General features: G+C 37.2%; 1 protein-coding gene across 1 annotated transcript in view; it reads right to left on the bottom strand.

Moving 5' to 3' along the window:
• Positions 1-17,805, bottom strand: part of Grd (gamma-aminobutyric acid type A receptor subunit Grd) — a 1,945,208-nt gene that overhangs the window by 1,267,420 nt on the left and 659,983 nt on the right. Inside the window, exon 3 of the mRNA XM_081752088.1 lies at positions 13,548-13,654. Coding sequence (XP_081608214.1) covers positions 13,548-13,654 — 107 coding nt within the window. The remainder of the gene's footprint in view (positions 1-13,547; positions 13,655-17,805) is intronic.

Here is a 17,805-nt window from a genome sequence, read left to right as displayed (position 1 = left end):
GGAGGAAAAAACAGAATTTTTCTCTATCTCACTCTCTAACTTAAGATTATGTGTTGAAGGTAAGAAGCATCATCATTCTACAATAGATTGCTTTTACGTAGGATGTCAGCTACTTCAGTTCTCCTCCTTCGGGCTACTTACCTCATGTGGTAAATTCAAAACAAATAAATTGTAAAACTTTTGCGTAATTAAACATGGAATGAAAATTAAACATGTAATAGGGAAATCTGTTATCGAAATGTCCAAATAAGTGGATAGAAGAGTGTTTAATGATAAACATTGTGAAACTTTATAAAATTCTCCAAATTAGAATTAACGTTTAGTGGAAAACATTCGTTATTCAACAGCGACCATATTGTGAGCAGTGAGCACAGGAAAAATAATTACAAAACTGTTTGCAAACAAAATTAGGAACACTAATACAAGTACGACAACGACTTTTTTCTTTTTTTGGTACCGTCATGAATTTTACACATATGTTACAGTTTGATTCTTTCCCACATAAAAAGTAAATAAATAAAATAACCATTGTAATAAAAATGACAATTGTACTTTTATGGGGTTCGAACTTGCTACCTGCGGCATACAGGCTCCTTGCTTTAACTAACTAAGCTATTTGTTTTTTTACGGGAAGTGAGCCTGTTCTAGGGTAAAGACGATTTTTCATTACGATCGTGGTACCAATTCGTCCTTTTCAATAGGTAATTTCCACTATTTGCTCTATCTATACTTTAATACTTGGCATAGAATCATATATTTGGAGTTCCCAGATAATGCACGTAATAAGACATACTAGAAGTGTTTCGTTAAATTTTCCCTTGTAGATTTCGCTTTTCTGCTTCGTGTTGAAATGCAGAATTCCCTGGCGTTCTTGAAAATTTCCCACTTTAGCAGAGTTGGTAATTCTCGTAATTTCGGTTGATTTAATGTTTTTAGCTTCTAATTTATGTATTTTAAGTTAATATCTAACACAAACATTAAAAGCGGGTTATTATTAACGCTTCCTGCTGGGGAAACGTTTCGAAATTTCGAACATATGAAGAAAACGGAGATATTTTCAAAAAAAAAAAAAAAACTTCAAAATAAAGAAACGCGTCTTTTATTTTGCTCATAGTAGTACATTACAACTTGCAGATTCAATATACTGCAAAAAAGGTAAGAACTACCGAGAAATAGGTTTTGAAATCTGGTTAGGCCTCTAAGAATAGTTGTCATCTCTCGTAACCCTCCATTCTAAATGAAATTTTTGAGTTTAATGTCCCTCGGTTACGCCGGTTAGGCCAAACGAGACGGTGATGGTGAAATAATGGAATGAAGAAAGTGGTAGGAAACGGGAGAACTCCAAGAAAACCCACGCGCACGATGTTTGTCCACCGCAAGGTTTACTTGGCGGGGCTGGGATCGAACCCGAAACCCTACGCACCAGAGATGAGCGCTCTACCACTGAGCCATCGAGGCCCCTAACCCTCCATTATAAACAGGTGTAGCAGAAATCAATTATGTCCGGTTTTAACGTTGATCGATGTGGTGTTTAAATGATAATAGATAGCGAGAAGGGGTATCTATAATTGATTAAGTTCCAAGCACATGTTTCATTTTCACTCTGATCCCTTTACTGAACAAGAAGTAGTAGAAATGTTAATATCATTTCCGGCTTCAACACTGCTTGAAGAAATATTGATTGCTTTTCTTTATTGTCACTACCAGAGTTTGTTTAACAGAATATGCACATAACTTCACTACGATGTAATTTTAATGGATAAACCGCAGTCCCTTTAATTTTTCTTGTTACAGGCCAACCTCGGCAGTTCGAACTCCGCGCTACTCCGAGCGGCCTTTAGTCATCATCTGTATATACATACATTATTTTTAGGTTGTCATGTCAGAATATTACAACCGTAAACTAATGAAAAAAATGGAATTAATCAGGTCAAGATTCCAAGTAAAGAAAAAAAACTATACAGATGGTTGACGGCGTAAAGAGTGAAGGGAAGGTCAAGTCTATTTGAAGAATTTAGGATGGAAAGTGGTTTACTCTTGTCCTTTCCGCGTGGGCGAGAAGAGATGAGAGTCCAGCAAAATAGCAGCAAATAGTCCAGCAGAAAACGATTAATGACTTTTCCAAAGTACTTTTTTTTAACGTAGAGTTACTGTACTGTATGTAGTATTTAAAGATAGAAATGTACAAATTTTCATTTTGTAGTAGGTCTTTATCGTGCACTTTTTCAATTTATTGTACGTGCGTACATACTATCAATAAATTTATGTATGCGTGTATTTTAAGCTTGGTTTAGGCTTTTTCTTAGCATTCCTTCGTAATCCAAACGGCTCGAGCAAACAAGGTTGGACTGTATTAAAATAAATAAGATAAAACGGATTGTTAGTACGTTCGTTACTCCGTACAACTCATGAAGAAGTTTTTTTTTTCTTTGGGCAATCGATAGCTAGCGTAATTATCTCGGACGAGTTCGTTAATAGAGCTATTCCATCCACCGAAAGAGGTAGAAATCAACCTTTTTTCCGTTTAAGGTTTATCACTATAGAACTGAAACGGTAATAGATATAGAGAATTGATTTTCTGTAATTGATTACCCACCTTAACAGCATATTTCATATCCATCCTTAATTATATACCTCTATAATCGGAAACACACTTAATTGTTTGCGTACTTCCACAAAACATACAAACACCAAATTTTGCATACTTGTTCTTCATGGGATGTGAGTAATGGGAAAATTCCGATATCACGAAAAAGGCGACATTTTCCATGTAAATGAAGTATCGAAATTTTTCGTCGTTTTGAAATGCTGGTTTTTAGAGTAGTTCCGCACACCATAGAAACGTCATATTTTGTCAGGCAGTGAAGCTAGGAACATAGTTTATGATAGAAAAATGAGCATTAAAATTCGTTTTCGTTTCGCGGCGCAAATCGAAAAAATGTGAAATTTGTAATGGCTGTATCTAGGAGGTAGAAATTTCGAGGTGATGTTTATTCTGATGCGTAGTTTGCGAATCCGCCCTTAAACTTGAAAAAATAGTCATGTTCGGTGTAAGAAAGTGCTAGGAATATTATAAGGGGGCGTCTAATTCTACACAATTTGTAGATATGGTGGAATCACGAAATTGCGTTCAAGTGTGTAGAGTACAGCGCATGTGAGGGGAAAATTCCGACATGTTGGAAAAGTCGTCATCTTCGATTCAAAATGGCGGCTCAAAAATTTGTAACCATGAAAATTGTAAGTTGTGCTCTTGGTAGGTAAGCCAGGTTTCGCTATGTTATTAAGGACGTAGTTCAGTTTAAGTGAAGAAACAAATCATTGGAGAAGTCGCCATCTTGAATTCAAAACTGCCATATTTTTGAATTGCCTTAATTTTTCCTCTTATGTGGTATATTGAGGAGAATAGAACAAGCAGGATTCAACGTAGTAAGTTAGCTCCGCGGTAAAGTGTCTGGTTTCTGAGTAGCAGGTCTGGGTTCGAATCCCCGCCGATCTTGTTTTATCTTGCGTTTTTTTTTCTTATCACGTTGCTTTGTTTATGAAAATAATTTCTGTTGGCATTGCGTGAACAAAATATTTTCGTTATTACAGACATAGACGGAAAGGATATATTTATACGCTAACTGTTGAGATGGTCTCGAAACTAGGCAGTATGTTCGTGTAAAGTTTCAAGACGATACTGAAGTATTTAATATCAAACATATGTAGCATTGGAAATGGAGCATCACCAGTGTCTCTATCGGAAGCAATGTTCGAGGGGGGGGGAGTATTACCCCGGGGGCACTGCTGATAACATTCTATTTGTTATTGTATTATATACGTATTATTTTGATCTCGCCAGGGGCGCTCTGAGGAGGCGGTGTTCCCCAAAAAGAGTCTGAAAGAAACAATGGGCATCTTTTTCACGATATAGTGTCCATACAAGACAACAATACATTTTGTCTCGCGACAACAGTGTCTACTTCAAACCGGAAACGATTGCAAAATATCTCTCTCCCCTTTTATGTCCCTCGTTAAGATACCTGCGTATACCAAATTTGGAGTGAATACCACAAATGGAAAGTATAAAATATTAATTTTAAGGAAATACACACACATACAGGGTCGTACGCAGGGGGTGGTTCCTGGGGGTCCGGACCACCCCCGAAATTCCAACTTTTGTGTAATTGTAGTCTAATTTTTGGGACAAGTTTAGGAATTTCAATATAAAATACACAGATATTGAGTTTGGACCCCTCCCGAAATAAATTCCTGCGTACGCCACTGCACACACACGCTCATACACACACACAAATGGGCCCCTCTTGAAAATTGTCTCGTCGGCAGCGTACATATTTATAATATATAAGATACGTGGGAAAGTGCCCCTTTCGATTTAATAGTTTTAGTTGCGGGTCCGGTTGGAATGAAATGCCGTATATGATAGAGTCAAGCTTATTTTCAATCACCTATGCTATAAAAATAAACTTTCCAAGAAAGAAAAAGTGACACAAAAACTTGGTGGGAATCGAACCCAGGTCTCCAGCCTAGTAGGCTCACGTCGTTCCCCTACACTACTCAATTCCTTAGATTCTGGAGTTCCTACCTACTGCTCACATAGTACTGGTACGTAGCGGGCCCGCGTCTCTGGAATTATATACCTCTATAATCGGAAACACACTTAATTGTTTGCGTACTTCCACAAAACATACAAACACCAAATTTTGCATACTTGTTCTTCATGGGATGTGAGTAATGGGAAAATTCCGATATCACGAAAAAGGCGACATTTTCCATGTAAATGAAGTGTCGAAATTTTTCGTCGTTTTGAAATGCTGCTTTTTAGAGTAGTTCCGCACACCATAGAAACGTCATATTTTGTCAGGCAGTGAAGCTAGGAACATAGTTTATGATAGAAAAAAGAGCATTAAAATTCGTTTTCGTTTCGCGGCGCAAATCGAAAAAATGTGAAATTTGTAATGGCTGTATCTAGGAGGTAGAAATTTCGAGGTGATGTTTATTCTGATGCGTAGTTTGCGAATCCGCCCTTAAACTTGAAAAAAATAGTCATGTTCGGTGTAAGAAAGTGCTAGGAATATTATAAGGGGGCGTCTAATTCTACACAATTTGTAGATATGGTGGAATCACGAAATTGCGTTAAAGTGTGTAGAGTACAGCGCATGTGAGGGGAAAATTCCGACATGTTGGAAAAGTCGTCATCTTCGATTCAAAATGGCGGCTCAAAAATTTGTAACCATGAAAATTGTAAGTTGTGCTCTTGGTAGGTAAGCCAGGTTTCGCTATGTTATTAAGGACGTAGTTCAGTTTAAGTGAAGAAACAAATCATTGGAGAAGTCGCCATCTTGAATTCAAAACTGCCATATTTTTGAATTGCCTTAATTTTTCCTCTTATGTGGTATATTGAGGAGAATAGAACAAGCAGGATTCAACGTAGTAAGTTAGCTCCGCGGTAAAGTGTTTGGTTTCTGAGTAGCAGGTCTGGGTTCAAATCCCCGCCGATCTTGTTTTATCTTGCGTTTTTTTTCTTATCACGTTGCTTTGTTTTATGAAAATAATTTCTGTTGGCATTGCGTGAACAAAATATTTTCGTTATTACAGACATAGACGGAAAGGATATATTTATACGCTAACTGTTGAGATGGTCTCGAAACTAGGCAGTATGTTCGTGTAAAGTTTCAAGACGATACTGAAGTATTTAATATCAAACATATGTAGCATTGGAAATGGAGCATCACCAGTGTCTCTATCGGAAGCAATGTTCGAGGGGGGGGAGTATTACCCCGGGGGCACTGCTGATAACATTCTATTTGTTATTGTATTATATACGTATTATTTTGATCTCGCCAGGGGCGCTCTGAGGAGGCGGTGTTCCCCAAAAAGAGTCTGAAAGAAACAATGGGCATCTTTTTCACGATATAGTGTCCATACAAGACAACAATACATTTTGTCTCGCGACAACAGTGTCTACTTCAAACCGGAAACGATTGCAAAATATCTCTCTCCCCTTTTATGTCCCTCGTTAAGATACCTGCGTATACCAAATTTGGAGTGAATACCACAAATGGAAAGTATAAAATATTAATTTTAAGGAAATACACACACATACAGGGACGTACGCAGGGGGTGGTTCCTGGGGGTCCGGACCACCCCCGAAATTCCAACTTTTGTGTAAATGTAGTCTAATTTTTGGGACAAGTTTAGGAATTTCAATATAAAATACACAGATATTGAGTTTGGACCCCTCCCGAAATAAATTCCTGCGTACGCCACTGCACACACACGCTCATACACACACACAAATGGGCCCCTCTTGAAAATTGTCTCGTCGGCAGCGTACATATTTATAATATATAAGATACGTGGGAAAGTGCCCCTTTCGATTTAATAGTTTTAGTTGCGGGTCCGGTTGGAATGAAATGCCGTATATGATAGAGTCAAGCTTATTTTCAATCACCTATGCTATAAAAATAAACTTTCCAAGAAAGAAAAAGTGACACAAAAACTTGGTGGGAATCGAACCCAGGTCTCCAGCCTAGTAGGCTCACGTCGTTCCCCTACACTACTCAATTCCTTAGATTCTGGAGTTCCTACCTACTGCTCACATAGTACTGGTACGTAGCGGGCCCGCGTCTCTGGAATTATATACCTCTATAATCGGAAACACACTTAATTGTTTGCGTACTTCCACAAAACATACAAACACCAAATTTTGCATACTTGTTCTTCATGGGATGTGAGTAATGGGAAAATTCCGATATCACGAAAAAGGCGACATTTTCCATGTAAATGAAGTGTCGAAATTTTTCGTCGTTTTGAAATGCTGCTTTTTAGAGTAGTTCCGCACACCATAGAAACGTCATATTTTGTCAGGCAGTGAAGCTAGGAACATAGTTTATGATAGAAAAAAGAGCATTAAAATTCGTTTTCGTTTCGCGGCGCAAATCGAAAAAATGTGAAATTTGTAATGGCTGTATCTAGGAGGTAGAAATTTCGAGGTGATGTTTATTCTGATGCGTAGTTTGCGAATCCGCCCTTAAACTTGAAAAAAATAGTCATGTTCGGTGTAAGAAAGTGCTAGGAATATTATAAGGGGGCGTCTAATTCTACACAATTTGTAGATATGGTGGAATCACGAAATTGCGTTCAAGTGTGTAGAGTACAGCGCATGTGAGGGGAAAATTCCGACATGTTGGAAAAGTCGTCATCTTCGATTCAAAATGGCGGCTCAAAAATTTGTAACCATGAAAATTGTAAGTTGTGCTCTTGGTAGGTAAGCCAGGTTTCGCTATGTTATTAAGGACGTAGTTCAGTTTAAATGAAGAAACAAATCATTGGAGAAGTCGCCATCTTGAATGCAAAATTGCCTTATTTTTGAATTGCCTTCATTTGGACTCTTATGTGGTATATTGAGGAGAATAAAACAAACAGAATTCAACGTAGTAAGTTAGCTCCGCGGTAAAGTGTCTGGTTTCTGAGTAGCAGGTCTGGGTTCGATTCCCCGCAAAACCTTGTTTTATCTAACGTTTTTTTTCTTATCACGTTGCTTCGTTTTATCAAAATAGTTTCTGTTGGCATTGCGTGAACAAAATATTTTCGTTATTACAGACATAGACGAAAAGAATATATTTATACACTAACTGTTGATATCGTCTCGAAACTAGGCAGTATGTTCGTGTAAAGTTTCGAGACGATACTGAAGTATTTAAAATCAAACATATGCAGCTTTGGAAATGGAGCATCACCAGTGTCTCTATCGGAAGCAATGTTCGGGGGGGAGTATTACCCCGGGGGCACTGCTGATAACATTCTATTTGTTACTGTATTATAAACGTATTATTTTGATCTCGCCAGGGGCGCTCTGAGGAGGCAGTGTCCCCCAAAAAGAGTCTGAAAGAAACATTGGGCATTATTTTCAGGATATAGTGTCCATACAAGACAACAAAACATTTTGTCTCGCGACAACAGTGTCTACTTCAAACCGGAAACGATTGCAAAATATCTCTCTCCCCTTTTATGTCCCTCGTTAAGATACATGCGAATATCAAATTTGAAGTGAATAGCACAAAGGGAAAGTATAAAATATTAATTTTAAGGAAATACGCACACACACAGGGACGTACGCAGGGGGTGGGTCCTTGGGGTCCGGACCACCCCCGAAATTCCAAATTTTGTGTAAATTTAGCCTAATTTTCGGGACAAGTTTAGGAATTTCAATATAAAATACACTGATATTGAGTTTGGACCCCTCCCGAAATAAATTCCTGCGTACGCCACTGCACACACACGCTCATACACACACACACAAATGGGCACCTCTTGAAAATTGTCTCGTCGGCAGCGTACATATTTATAAGATACGTGGAAAAGTGCCTTTTTCGATTTAATAGTTTTAGTTGTGGGTCCGGTTGGAATGAAATCCCGTATATAATAGACTCAAGCTTATTTTCAATCACCTATGCTATAAAAATAAACTTTCGAAGAAAGAAAAAGTGAGAGAAAAACTTGCTGGGAATCGAACCCAGGTCTTCTGCACAGTAGGCTCACGTCTTTCCCCTACAGTACTCAATTCCTTATATTTGGTACTTCCTACTTACTGCGCACATGATACTGGTACGTAGCAGGCCCGCGTCTGTGGAATTACACCTCTAAAAATCGGAATAGTAATCGTGTTATATATGTGTTTTTTAGGATGATTAAGGAAATGATGTCTTCTTATTTCATTGTAATAAGAAATTAGAAAGACGCGATTCTAGTACAATGTTCTACTGCAGTGTAGAAAGTGGTGTTGTTTAAGTTGCTATAAACAATTTTTTTAAAAGCCTCCAATAATATTCATATTCTAAATTACGTAGTAAATAAACGTCTTCATTGAAAATATAAGAGGAAAGATACAGGAAGACTGTATGTAATTGTCCAGTATAAATAAACATTTCAGCAAGTCCTGCTGCCCAATTATTACTTTTGTAACAAAGGACAGCACTATAATACAGTGTACTACGTTACTGTGCAAGAACTGGTGTTCAATCAAATATTATGAACTAATGTTTAAAAAGCCTTAACAAAATTCATATTTGTAAATTACGAACACATTTAGTCTTCATAAAAATACAAGACGAGAGATACAGGTAGACTGCAAGAAATTGTCCAGTAAATATGAAATATTTCAAAAAGTCTTGCTGCAGGTAATATGTACTACTATGCCGAAGGATTCAATTATAAGGGACTTTCTATATTACAGTGCAAAAGTAGTGTTCTCTCAAATGTTACCAACAAATGTTTAAAAAGCCTCTAACAATAATCATATTTGTAAATCACCTACAAATTGTAGTCTTTATTGAAAATACATGAATAAATATACAGGGAGACTGCAAGAATTTGTGCAGTATATATGAAACTTTTCAAGAAATCTTGCTGAGGTAATATGTACAACTATGCCCAAGGTTTCCATTATAATCCACTGTACTACATTATAGTACAAAAGTAGTGTTCACTCAAATGCTATGAAAAAAAATTAAACAATCTCCAACAATATTCATATTTGTAAATTATCTAGTAAATTGTAGTCTTCATTGCAAATACAAGAATAAATGTGCAGGAAGCCTGAAATATTTTCCCACCCTTATATCACAGATATGAATTACTTTTCCTGCAGGTAATATGTACAATTAACTTCAAGGACACTATTATAATACATTGTACTAAAAATCACTGCAAAACATAATATTAAAAAATGCTACGAATAAATATTTGAAAGGTTGCAAAAATCACATTTGTAAACAGTGAGTGTTTTCGCAAAATGCAAGGTTTAATAGGTAGGCTATTGGAAGGCAGTGTCCGCTGTTTATGTTTGAGAAAATAAATTCTGTTATTGTCTCTAACATGTATAGGTGAGCGCAAAGTGTACATAATAAGCCATGCACATGATTGCCAGAGTAGAAGTAGTAATAGAGTTCTTTCTAATAAATTGTGTGTTTGTTTTTCAAAGTTACATGGAAGGAATAATACCGGTTGAATTGAAGTATGTGTTCGTAACAGGTGTGTGCTGTAAAGGGAAGTGAATTCCTGAAGGAATAGTTTTCTAGAACATGACACCTCATGGCAAAGGCCTGACCGGGGGTCTGGGGGCGGAGCCCCCAGCGAGCTTTAGCGAGTATTCTACTAAAACCGGAAATGCTTGAAATTCACTACAACTTATGGTTTCAATATTGATCTACATTAAGAAAAAAACTTAAGAAATTACTAGAAGCTGTTCTCCCACAATCGATTCAGCTTTTTAAGGATAGCCACCAACTTTACTTTTAGCCATATATTCAAACTGGAGGTTGAAGAAATCAGCAACTTATGGTCTTAACGTTGATCGCTCCAGATTAAAAACGGAAATAGATAATGAGAAAAGGTTTTCTGCAATGAATTAAGCCTCCCAAGAATATATTCTGTCTCCATCGTTAGCTCTCTATCAAAATCGAAAATGGTAGGAATACTACAACTTCCGATCTCAATACTGATCTACCTAGAGCCAAAATGGTAAGAGATAGCGAAAAGCTATTTTGTAATCTGGTTAGCGTCCTAAGTATATAGAGAATACTATGTTTTCTCTACTAATAGGCAAATTCAAGATCAAGAACAGGGTGCTCTGAAAAGAGAGAACTCGTATAGATTTAGGATTTACTTCATACTTTTCTTTTCTTTCTTCCTTTTCTTGCGTGTCTCTTTTCCCAAAATGACTGAGATAATTTTGCTTATATTAAGTACTAGCCTCCGGCTAGCTGAGGATTCCCGCCCCGTGTCCACGAGACTGCTCGGCGAGAGACTGCTCATGACTCTGTAAGCATATTGAATTTCAGTTGAAATAGCCTGGGCCTTTGTTTCCAGTCCTCATACCCACATCCCAGGTTGCTCGGTCTACGGCCTCACACCTCGTAAACCTCCAACGGTGCCGAGTTTTAGTTCAAATACGAAGTTCCATTTCTCTAACATTTCTGAATTCCAAGATATAAACATGTTATTTTAATTTTTCTGTCCCCGCTTCTTTTCTTCCCTTCTATTACATATATAAAAGAGCTGAAATACGTATCTAATTATTTTAAATGAAAAGTACAACTACCAAATTCCATGTCTCTAACCTTCAGAGATTCCTACATATTGACATTTTATTTTAATAACCCTTTCGTGGGCAATGGGAAGAAGAGTTCCCGCCAAGGAAACATAAGTATGATCTTATTTGCTCCGCTGGGAAGCGATATTCCCATTGGTCATGAGTCGTTTTCACCATGGAAATAGTAATTGCACTAGAGAATCATTTGTTTGGATTGCTTGGTTGTTTTGAGTGCGTGTTGGGTAATATGAAGGATGTAACGTTCTATCACTTGTAGAAAAAATTGACCCACGAAAGAGATAATTGGAGTCCTCATTCTCTTTTTCCTTTCCACTTCTTTTCTTCCCCTTGTTGCTAAAATATCAAAAAACGCTTAATACCCTACGTGTCTTTTTTTTTAAATAATTAACTCAAATACTAAATTTCAAATCTATAACCTTAAGGGTTGAACATCTTACTATAATAATTGTGATCTTCACCTATTTTTCTTCTCGTTCTTTTTCTTTCCTTCTAAGTCACATATCAACGCGTGACTAAGTACTTTAAATGAGAATTCTAAATACCAAATTCCATGTTTCTAACTCATAGTTTCCGAGACATCGGCATATTATTATATTGATTGCAATTTCTACCCCCTTTTTTCCTTTCTACCTCTTCCCCACCCCCTTCTAATTAAAGTATGGAAAAACGTTGAAACATATGTCAAATAATTTTGGATGAGAAACTTAAATTTCAAATTTGAAGTATCGAACTTGAAGGTATTCGGAGGTATGCTCAATTTGTAGAAATACTTCCCAGCCCCTTTCTCAGTCGAATTTCCAAAAATTCTTCCCTAGCGGAACCCTACTTCACATACCTAAGAATTATCCAAATTTCAAATTTCTAGCTTAAGCGCTTTGGGCTGTAAGGTGATCAGTCACTCACTAACTAACTCACTCAGTCACTCAGGACTTTGGTTTTTATATATAGAGAGATATCAATACTTCATTAACAACCTTATTCTGTTACATAAGTCATTTAACTGGTAAAAATCTACGATGAGTGCTTTCTCTTTGAGGACAAGGTCTTCTCGGACGAATCAGCTCTGAGGACTGCTGTAGAAAGAAGTGAAAAAAGAAAGACGAACGACATGCTAAAAGAATGATATTGCTTATACATTTTTAATTTTACACAATTAATTTCAAGACTATGAAGACGAGATCCAAACTTGGTGCTTGAGACCAAGATTGAGATGATAGGAGACTGAGATACGATTTTTGATTCGATACGAAACCAAGACTGAGACTGTTGTTTGTCAACCAAGACGAAACTGAAAAGGGAAGGGTCACTCAGATCATTCCGAAACCTTACTTCAAATTTTGTACACATGTAGATCAGCCATAAAGAAAGTACCACACAAAATGTTAGCGGCTATCTTGCAGTACAAGGCCTTTGAAAAAAGGGTAAAGTTTAGACGCAGTCTCTTATACAGTGTTTGTCAAATTTCAAAAATTGCTAAATATCTCGATTAGAATGCACTTTACGAAAACTTAAAAAAGCAACTGAAGTTGAAAACTATCAACAGAGCTATCGGATGGGTTAGCCCATCAAAATATGTGGGCACTCTTTGGTCCCCAACTTTGATTTTTTTTTTAAATTTGAGACAAATTTGTTATTGTAGGTCTATATCTACGGATAAAACTAAATCAGAATATGTGTTTCTCAAAACTGTAGGATGTAAGTCCTGGATCCTACAGTTCTCTCCCTGCTATTGGAAGAACCAAGTGTCTACTTTGATCCAACCTCACTCAATCTCACGCTCACAAACTCATTTCGACCTCACACTCACTCGACCTCACACTCACTCGACCTCACAATCACTCGATCTCACGCTCACATCATCAGTCTGACCTCACGCTCACTCGACCTCAAATCATCAGTCTGAACTCACGCTCACAAACTCATTTCGACCTCACGCTCATCTCACCGGTGTAACCTCACGCTCACAAAACAGTCTGATCTCACGCTCACTCAACCTCACGCTCACTTCGTGAAGTTGAGGTCGAGTGAGCGTGAGTTTCGAACTCGTGAGCGCCGACCTTATGAGTTTGGACACCTTTGGTTGTGATATAAGTTTTTTTACTTTTATTTTCCTTTTTATTAGCTCTTATGACTGTTTTATATATGTAATTATATATTTGTTTAGTAGCAACATTCTGATAGCATTCTTCACTTATGCACTACATATAAATGGACTCTCTTAGGCACAAAGCAGGGAAAATGCATTCCCATGTGTATAGACCTATGGGAGCTCGAAAGGATGTAGGTTGATGCTTGAATTTGAACTCTCAAACTTTGTGTAGATTTTTATGACCAAGAATGTGCAAGACAACTGCATAAATAAATAAATAACAAGACATTATATGAATTGGGAATATTTATATTGTAACTAGGATACAGAACGTATATTTACCTCCAAAATCAGGACGAATACTGTTGTCATAACCACTTAACAAATTATTGAGTAAATCTGATACATTTCTATGGTTATTTCTTTGTAACTGAAAACCCTCGGCGCACCTAGAACAAAGAAAACATACAGTAAATTGAATGAATATCAATCCATTATTTATATCTACAGAAGTAAATGTTGTGTCTTTATAGCATGTATTCCTTACAATACATTGAATAGCGAATCTTCGGTATCATTTAACCCTTTTAGGATTTCAATTTTTTTAAGGTACATTTTAGACTTTCACTCAAACAGCTACTGCTTCCTTACTATTTATTGTAGGATCATGGTTCACACCTCGCTTTCTTCAGGATAGAGCATCCTATGCGACGGTACCACTCACTTGTCCGTATTATACACCAGAAAAGGGAAAACTGGAAGATTTTTCTTTTTCTTTTTTTGAAAATTTTGCACTCTTCTGCCCCGGACATGAGTTCATGTAGGGACCTGAAAATTTCTTGAAAAATACGTACTCATGTACACAATGCACGCGCAAAATTTCAATCTTGTATTTTGGAAACAAAGGGCGGTGAAAGTTTTGAAAATCTGAAATGAAATCTTTGAGTTTTACATCCCAAGGTTATACCGTCTAGGCTAAAGGAGACGGTGATGATGAGAAATGAATGAAATGATGGAATGAAGAAAGTAGAAGGAAACGGAAGAATCCTGAAAAAACCCTCGCACACAAAGTTTACTTGGTACGAGCTGAGATCAAACCATGGGGCCCCATGCACCAGAGTTAAACACTCTACCACTGAGCCACCGCAAAATTTGATCCATATATATATATATATATATATATATATATATATATATATATATATATTAAAAATTTAGTGCGTTGTTACTATTTCGTCTAGTCATGGTTCAAACGCCATTTTCTTCAGTATAACGAGCCCTTTCCAACTGTATGACTCACATGTTCGTATAATACATCTAAACCGGGATTTTTTTAAAAAAAAAAAGTAAAAAAACGAAAATTTTTCTGAAAATATTACCTCTTGGATTAGTTGCGCCCTCGAGGTCGGGCCCAGGTTTACGTAGGGATCTAAAAAAATTAGAAATACTCAAACGTGCACACAATCCGTATGCAAAGTTTGAGGCTGGTATCTTAAAAACTAAAGACGTGAAAAATTTTTGAAATTTGCCTTAAGAAAAAAAGTCTGGAATTTCCGCCTAGACTTGGGGCCGCCAAGTTGGTCATCCGGTTCCAAAATTAATTGGGAGAGTTCTTTGATCCACTCTTGTCTTGACCAATAAAAAAAACCGGCTTAAATGCCTGTTACAGAACCTAAATAAGCGGTCAAAGGAAACACTACGCCATCGTATCTATAGATATCACAAATCCTAAAAGGGTTAAAAATCATTATTTTGTGGTGTTTTTTTTATTATCTACATTTCATTATCTTGTAAACAATAACCAATAAAATAATAGACTAGTATTTCTTTGTCCATCATATACTCTCTTCGACCACAGACCACCTTTCCAGGTATGAAGCTCTGAAACATAGACGACCAATACGTCATCCTTCTCTGTACAGAGCAATTTGAATAGACGCTTCTGCGTGGGTATGAGAGTGAATAGTGAACAAGTGCATCATCGCATTAACTATATTCGAGGCAAGACTTTGCCTCGAGGCTTATCGCCAGTCAGGAGCTGCGGAAGTTTAACACAGCAGAAAGAGTCGCTCAGACAAGGCTCAGGCTACCATCGAATTTTCACTTTTTGCATTGACCTACAAGCATCCGTTTGACTTCTCTAGCTATTTAACGTGACAGGAAATCCAATCGTGAAGATCATTTTTGCTTTCATTGCATTTGCGCCATTACATTTGAGTAGTAATTTCTGAGAATCATCGCCATATTTTAGAACAACTAAGAACATGAGAGAACAATGAAACAAGAAAAAGGCAAATTTTCTGCCCTACCTTAAAGTTCACTTTATTTCTCTCATTCTTCGTTTTTTTATCTTCCACCTCATCAAGTCTGTATTTCATAATTTTGTAACCGCTGAATTTCAGTTATGCAAACTAAGCATAACTCTTTTCACTTAAGTTATATGGTAACTGACAGCTTCCATTCCCAATGATATTCCTTCCCAAAGGCCTGATCAAAGAACTGTTTTGAAGGGATATCTTTGATTTGTGAAAATAATATAATTCATCCTTGACAGAAAATCAGTCTATTCGTTTTTCTAACATACCTTGTATTTTATGAGGAATGAGGAATATTGTTTTGCTTGATGAATCTCTTGCCTTTAACCTTCGGAAAATCGAGTTAAACTATTGCTTTTGCAAAACTCCACTTTTTTTAAGCCGCAAACGGAAACATGATAGCAGAAAATTTCGGTAAATGTTGCTATTTTGGCGGTTAGCTTCTCACTTTAGATAGTGTATGTTTACGACGAAGGGGGTGCACATGCCTGCTCTAGCACCGTACCTGTCAAATTTCAACAGGAAATGTCATACAGCATTTGGGTATTGTTACCTATAGGAACAAGAGAATAGAGTACTGTAGAATCTCTTGCCTGAGTAATTAAGGTTATTTTTAACTGAAAGTAGATATTCCGTGTAACGTGGTTTCCTGTCACCACTGCATGGCGCGTCCCCATGTTGCGGATCGAGCAGAAGGCCTCTAGATATAGAGGTTAGCTGCAAATATACTGAAAAAGCAGTCGTGGACAGCCGACTAGGAGTGGTCCTCCAGCTTGGGGATTTGGGTAAGGCTAACAACCTCATCCTGTAAAAAAAATCACTTGTTCAGAAATATTCACAAAAACCTCGGCCAAGGACTGATAACTTGGCACGACCTCAGCAAAAGAAAATGGACATGAGATTTGGAACTTGGAATATTAGAAGTCTTTATAGGGCAGGCGCGTTAAAATTCGTAACGAGTGAGTTAGAGAGATACAGGATGGATCTAGTAGGAGTTCAGGAAATTAGTTGGGAAGGAAATGGATCTATGAATTCCGGAAATCTTGCGTTCTTTTATGGGGAAGGAAATAAAAATCACCAGTTAGGAACAGGGCTTTTCGTTCACAAACGAATATTCCCAGCAATTAAACGAGTTGAATTTGTTACTGACAGACTTTCTTTTATTACTCTTAAGGGACGGTGGTGTGATATTATTGTTTTAAATGTACATGCTCCAACTCAAGATAGGGATGACGATATAAAAGACAGCTTTTACGAAGAAGTGTAGCGGATATTTGACCAACTCCCGCGATACCATATGAAAATTCAATTAGGGGATTTCAATGCGAAGGTAGGACGAGAGGATATTTTCAAACCGATTATAGGGAACGAAAGTCTGCATAAGGAAAGTAATGACAACAGTGTTAGACTCGTGAATTTTGCAACATCCAAAAACCTAATCGTGAAGAGTACAAAATTCCCACATCGCGACGTTCATAAATACACATGGACCTCACCAGACGGAAAAACACATATTCAAATTTCATGACGTTTTAGTAGATAGAAGAAGGCAATCTAGCATAATTGATGTCCGGTCGTTTAGAGGGGCTGATTGTGACACTGATCACTACGTGGTAGCAGCGATAATACGAGAGAGATTATCGTTGAACAAAGGTAATATGCAATATCCGAAAACGGAGAGATTCAATTTTAAAAAAATTAGAAGATAGCCAGGTAAGAGGGGAATACCAGATTGAAGTTTCCGAATATATTCTCGGCTTTAGAAGATTCGTAGTACACTAGTGTTGAGGACACCTGGATTTAAATTATAGATAGCATTAAAAGTTCAGCGAAAGAAAAATTGGGGCACGTTAAAATACCTAGGAACGGACCATGATTCTTGTTCGGATCGGAAAGATTTCTTTGACGATTTCCTTAACACACAACCAGAAATTAGTGTGTGTGTGGAGAAAAGGAGACACACAATGCAGAACCATATATTCCAGAAGCCAACCGAATAGAAGTAGAAACCGCCATAAAGAAATTAAAGAAACACAAATCTCCGGGTGTAGATGAAATACCGGCTGAGTTAATTTTAGCTGTAGGCGACAAATTGTGCAACAAGATACACAAACTCATTCCCCATATATGGAACAAGTACGAATTGCCACAAGAGTGGAAAGAATCCATCATTGTTACAATTCACAAGAAAGGTGACAAAACTAACTGAAATAATTATAGAGGCATTACTCTTCTGTCAACATCCTATAAAATCCTTTTAAATATTCTATTAGTAAGGTTGACCC

The sequence above is a fragment of the Thermobia domestica genome, chromosome 3 (genome assembly GCF_964235325.1).
Source record: "Thermobia domestica chromosome 3, izTheDome1.hap1.1, whole genome shotgun sequence".
Taxonomy (NCBI): Eukaryota; Metazoa; Arthropoda; class Insecta; order Zygentoma; family Lepismatidae; genus Thermobia; species Thermobia domestica.
This window is presented reverse-complemented; position numbering and strand designations above follow the sequence as displayed.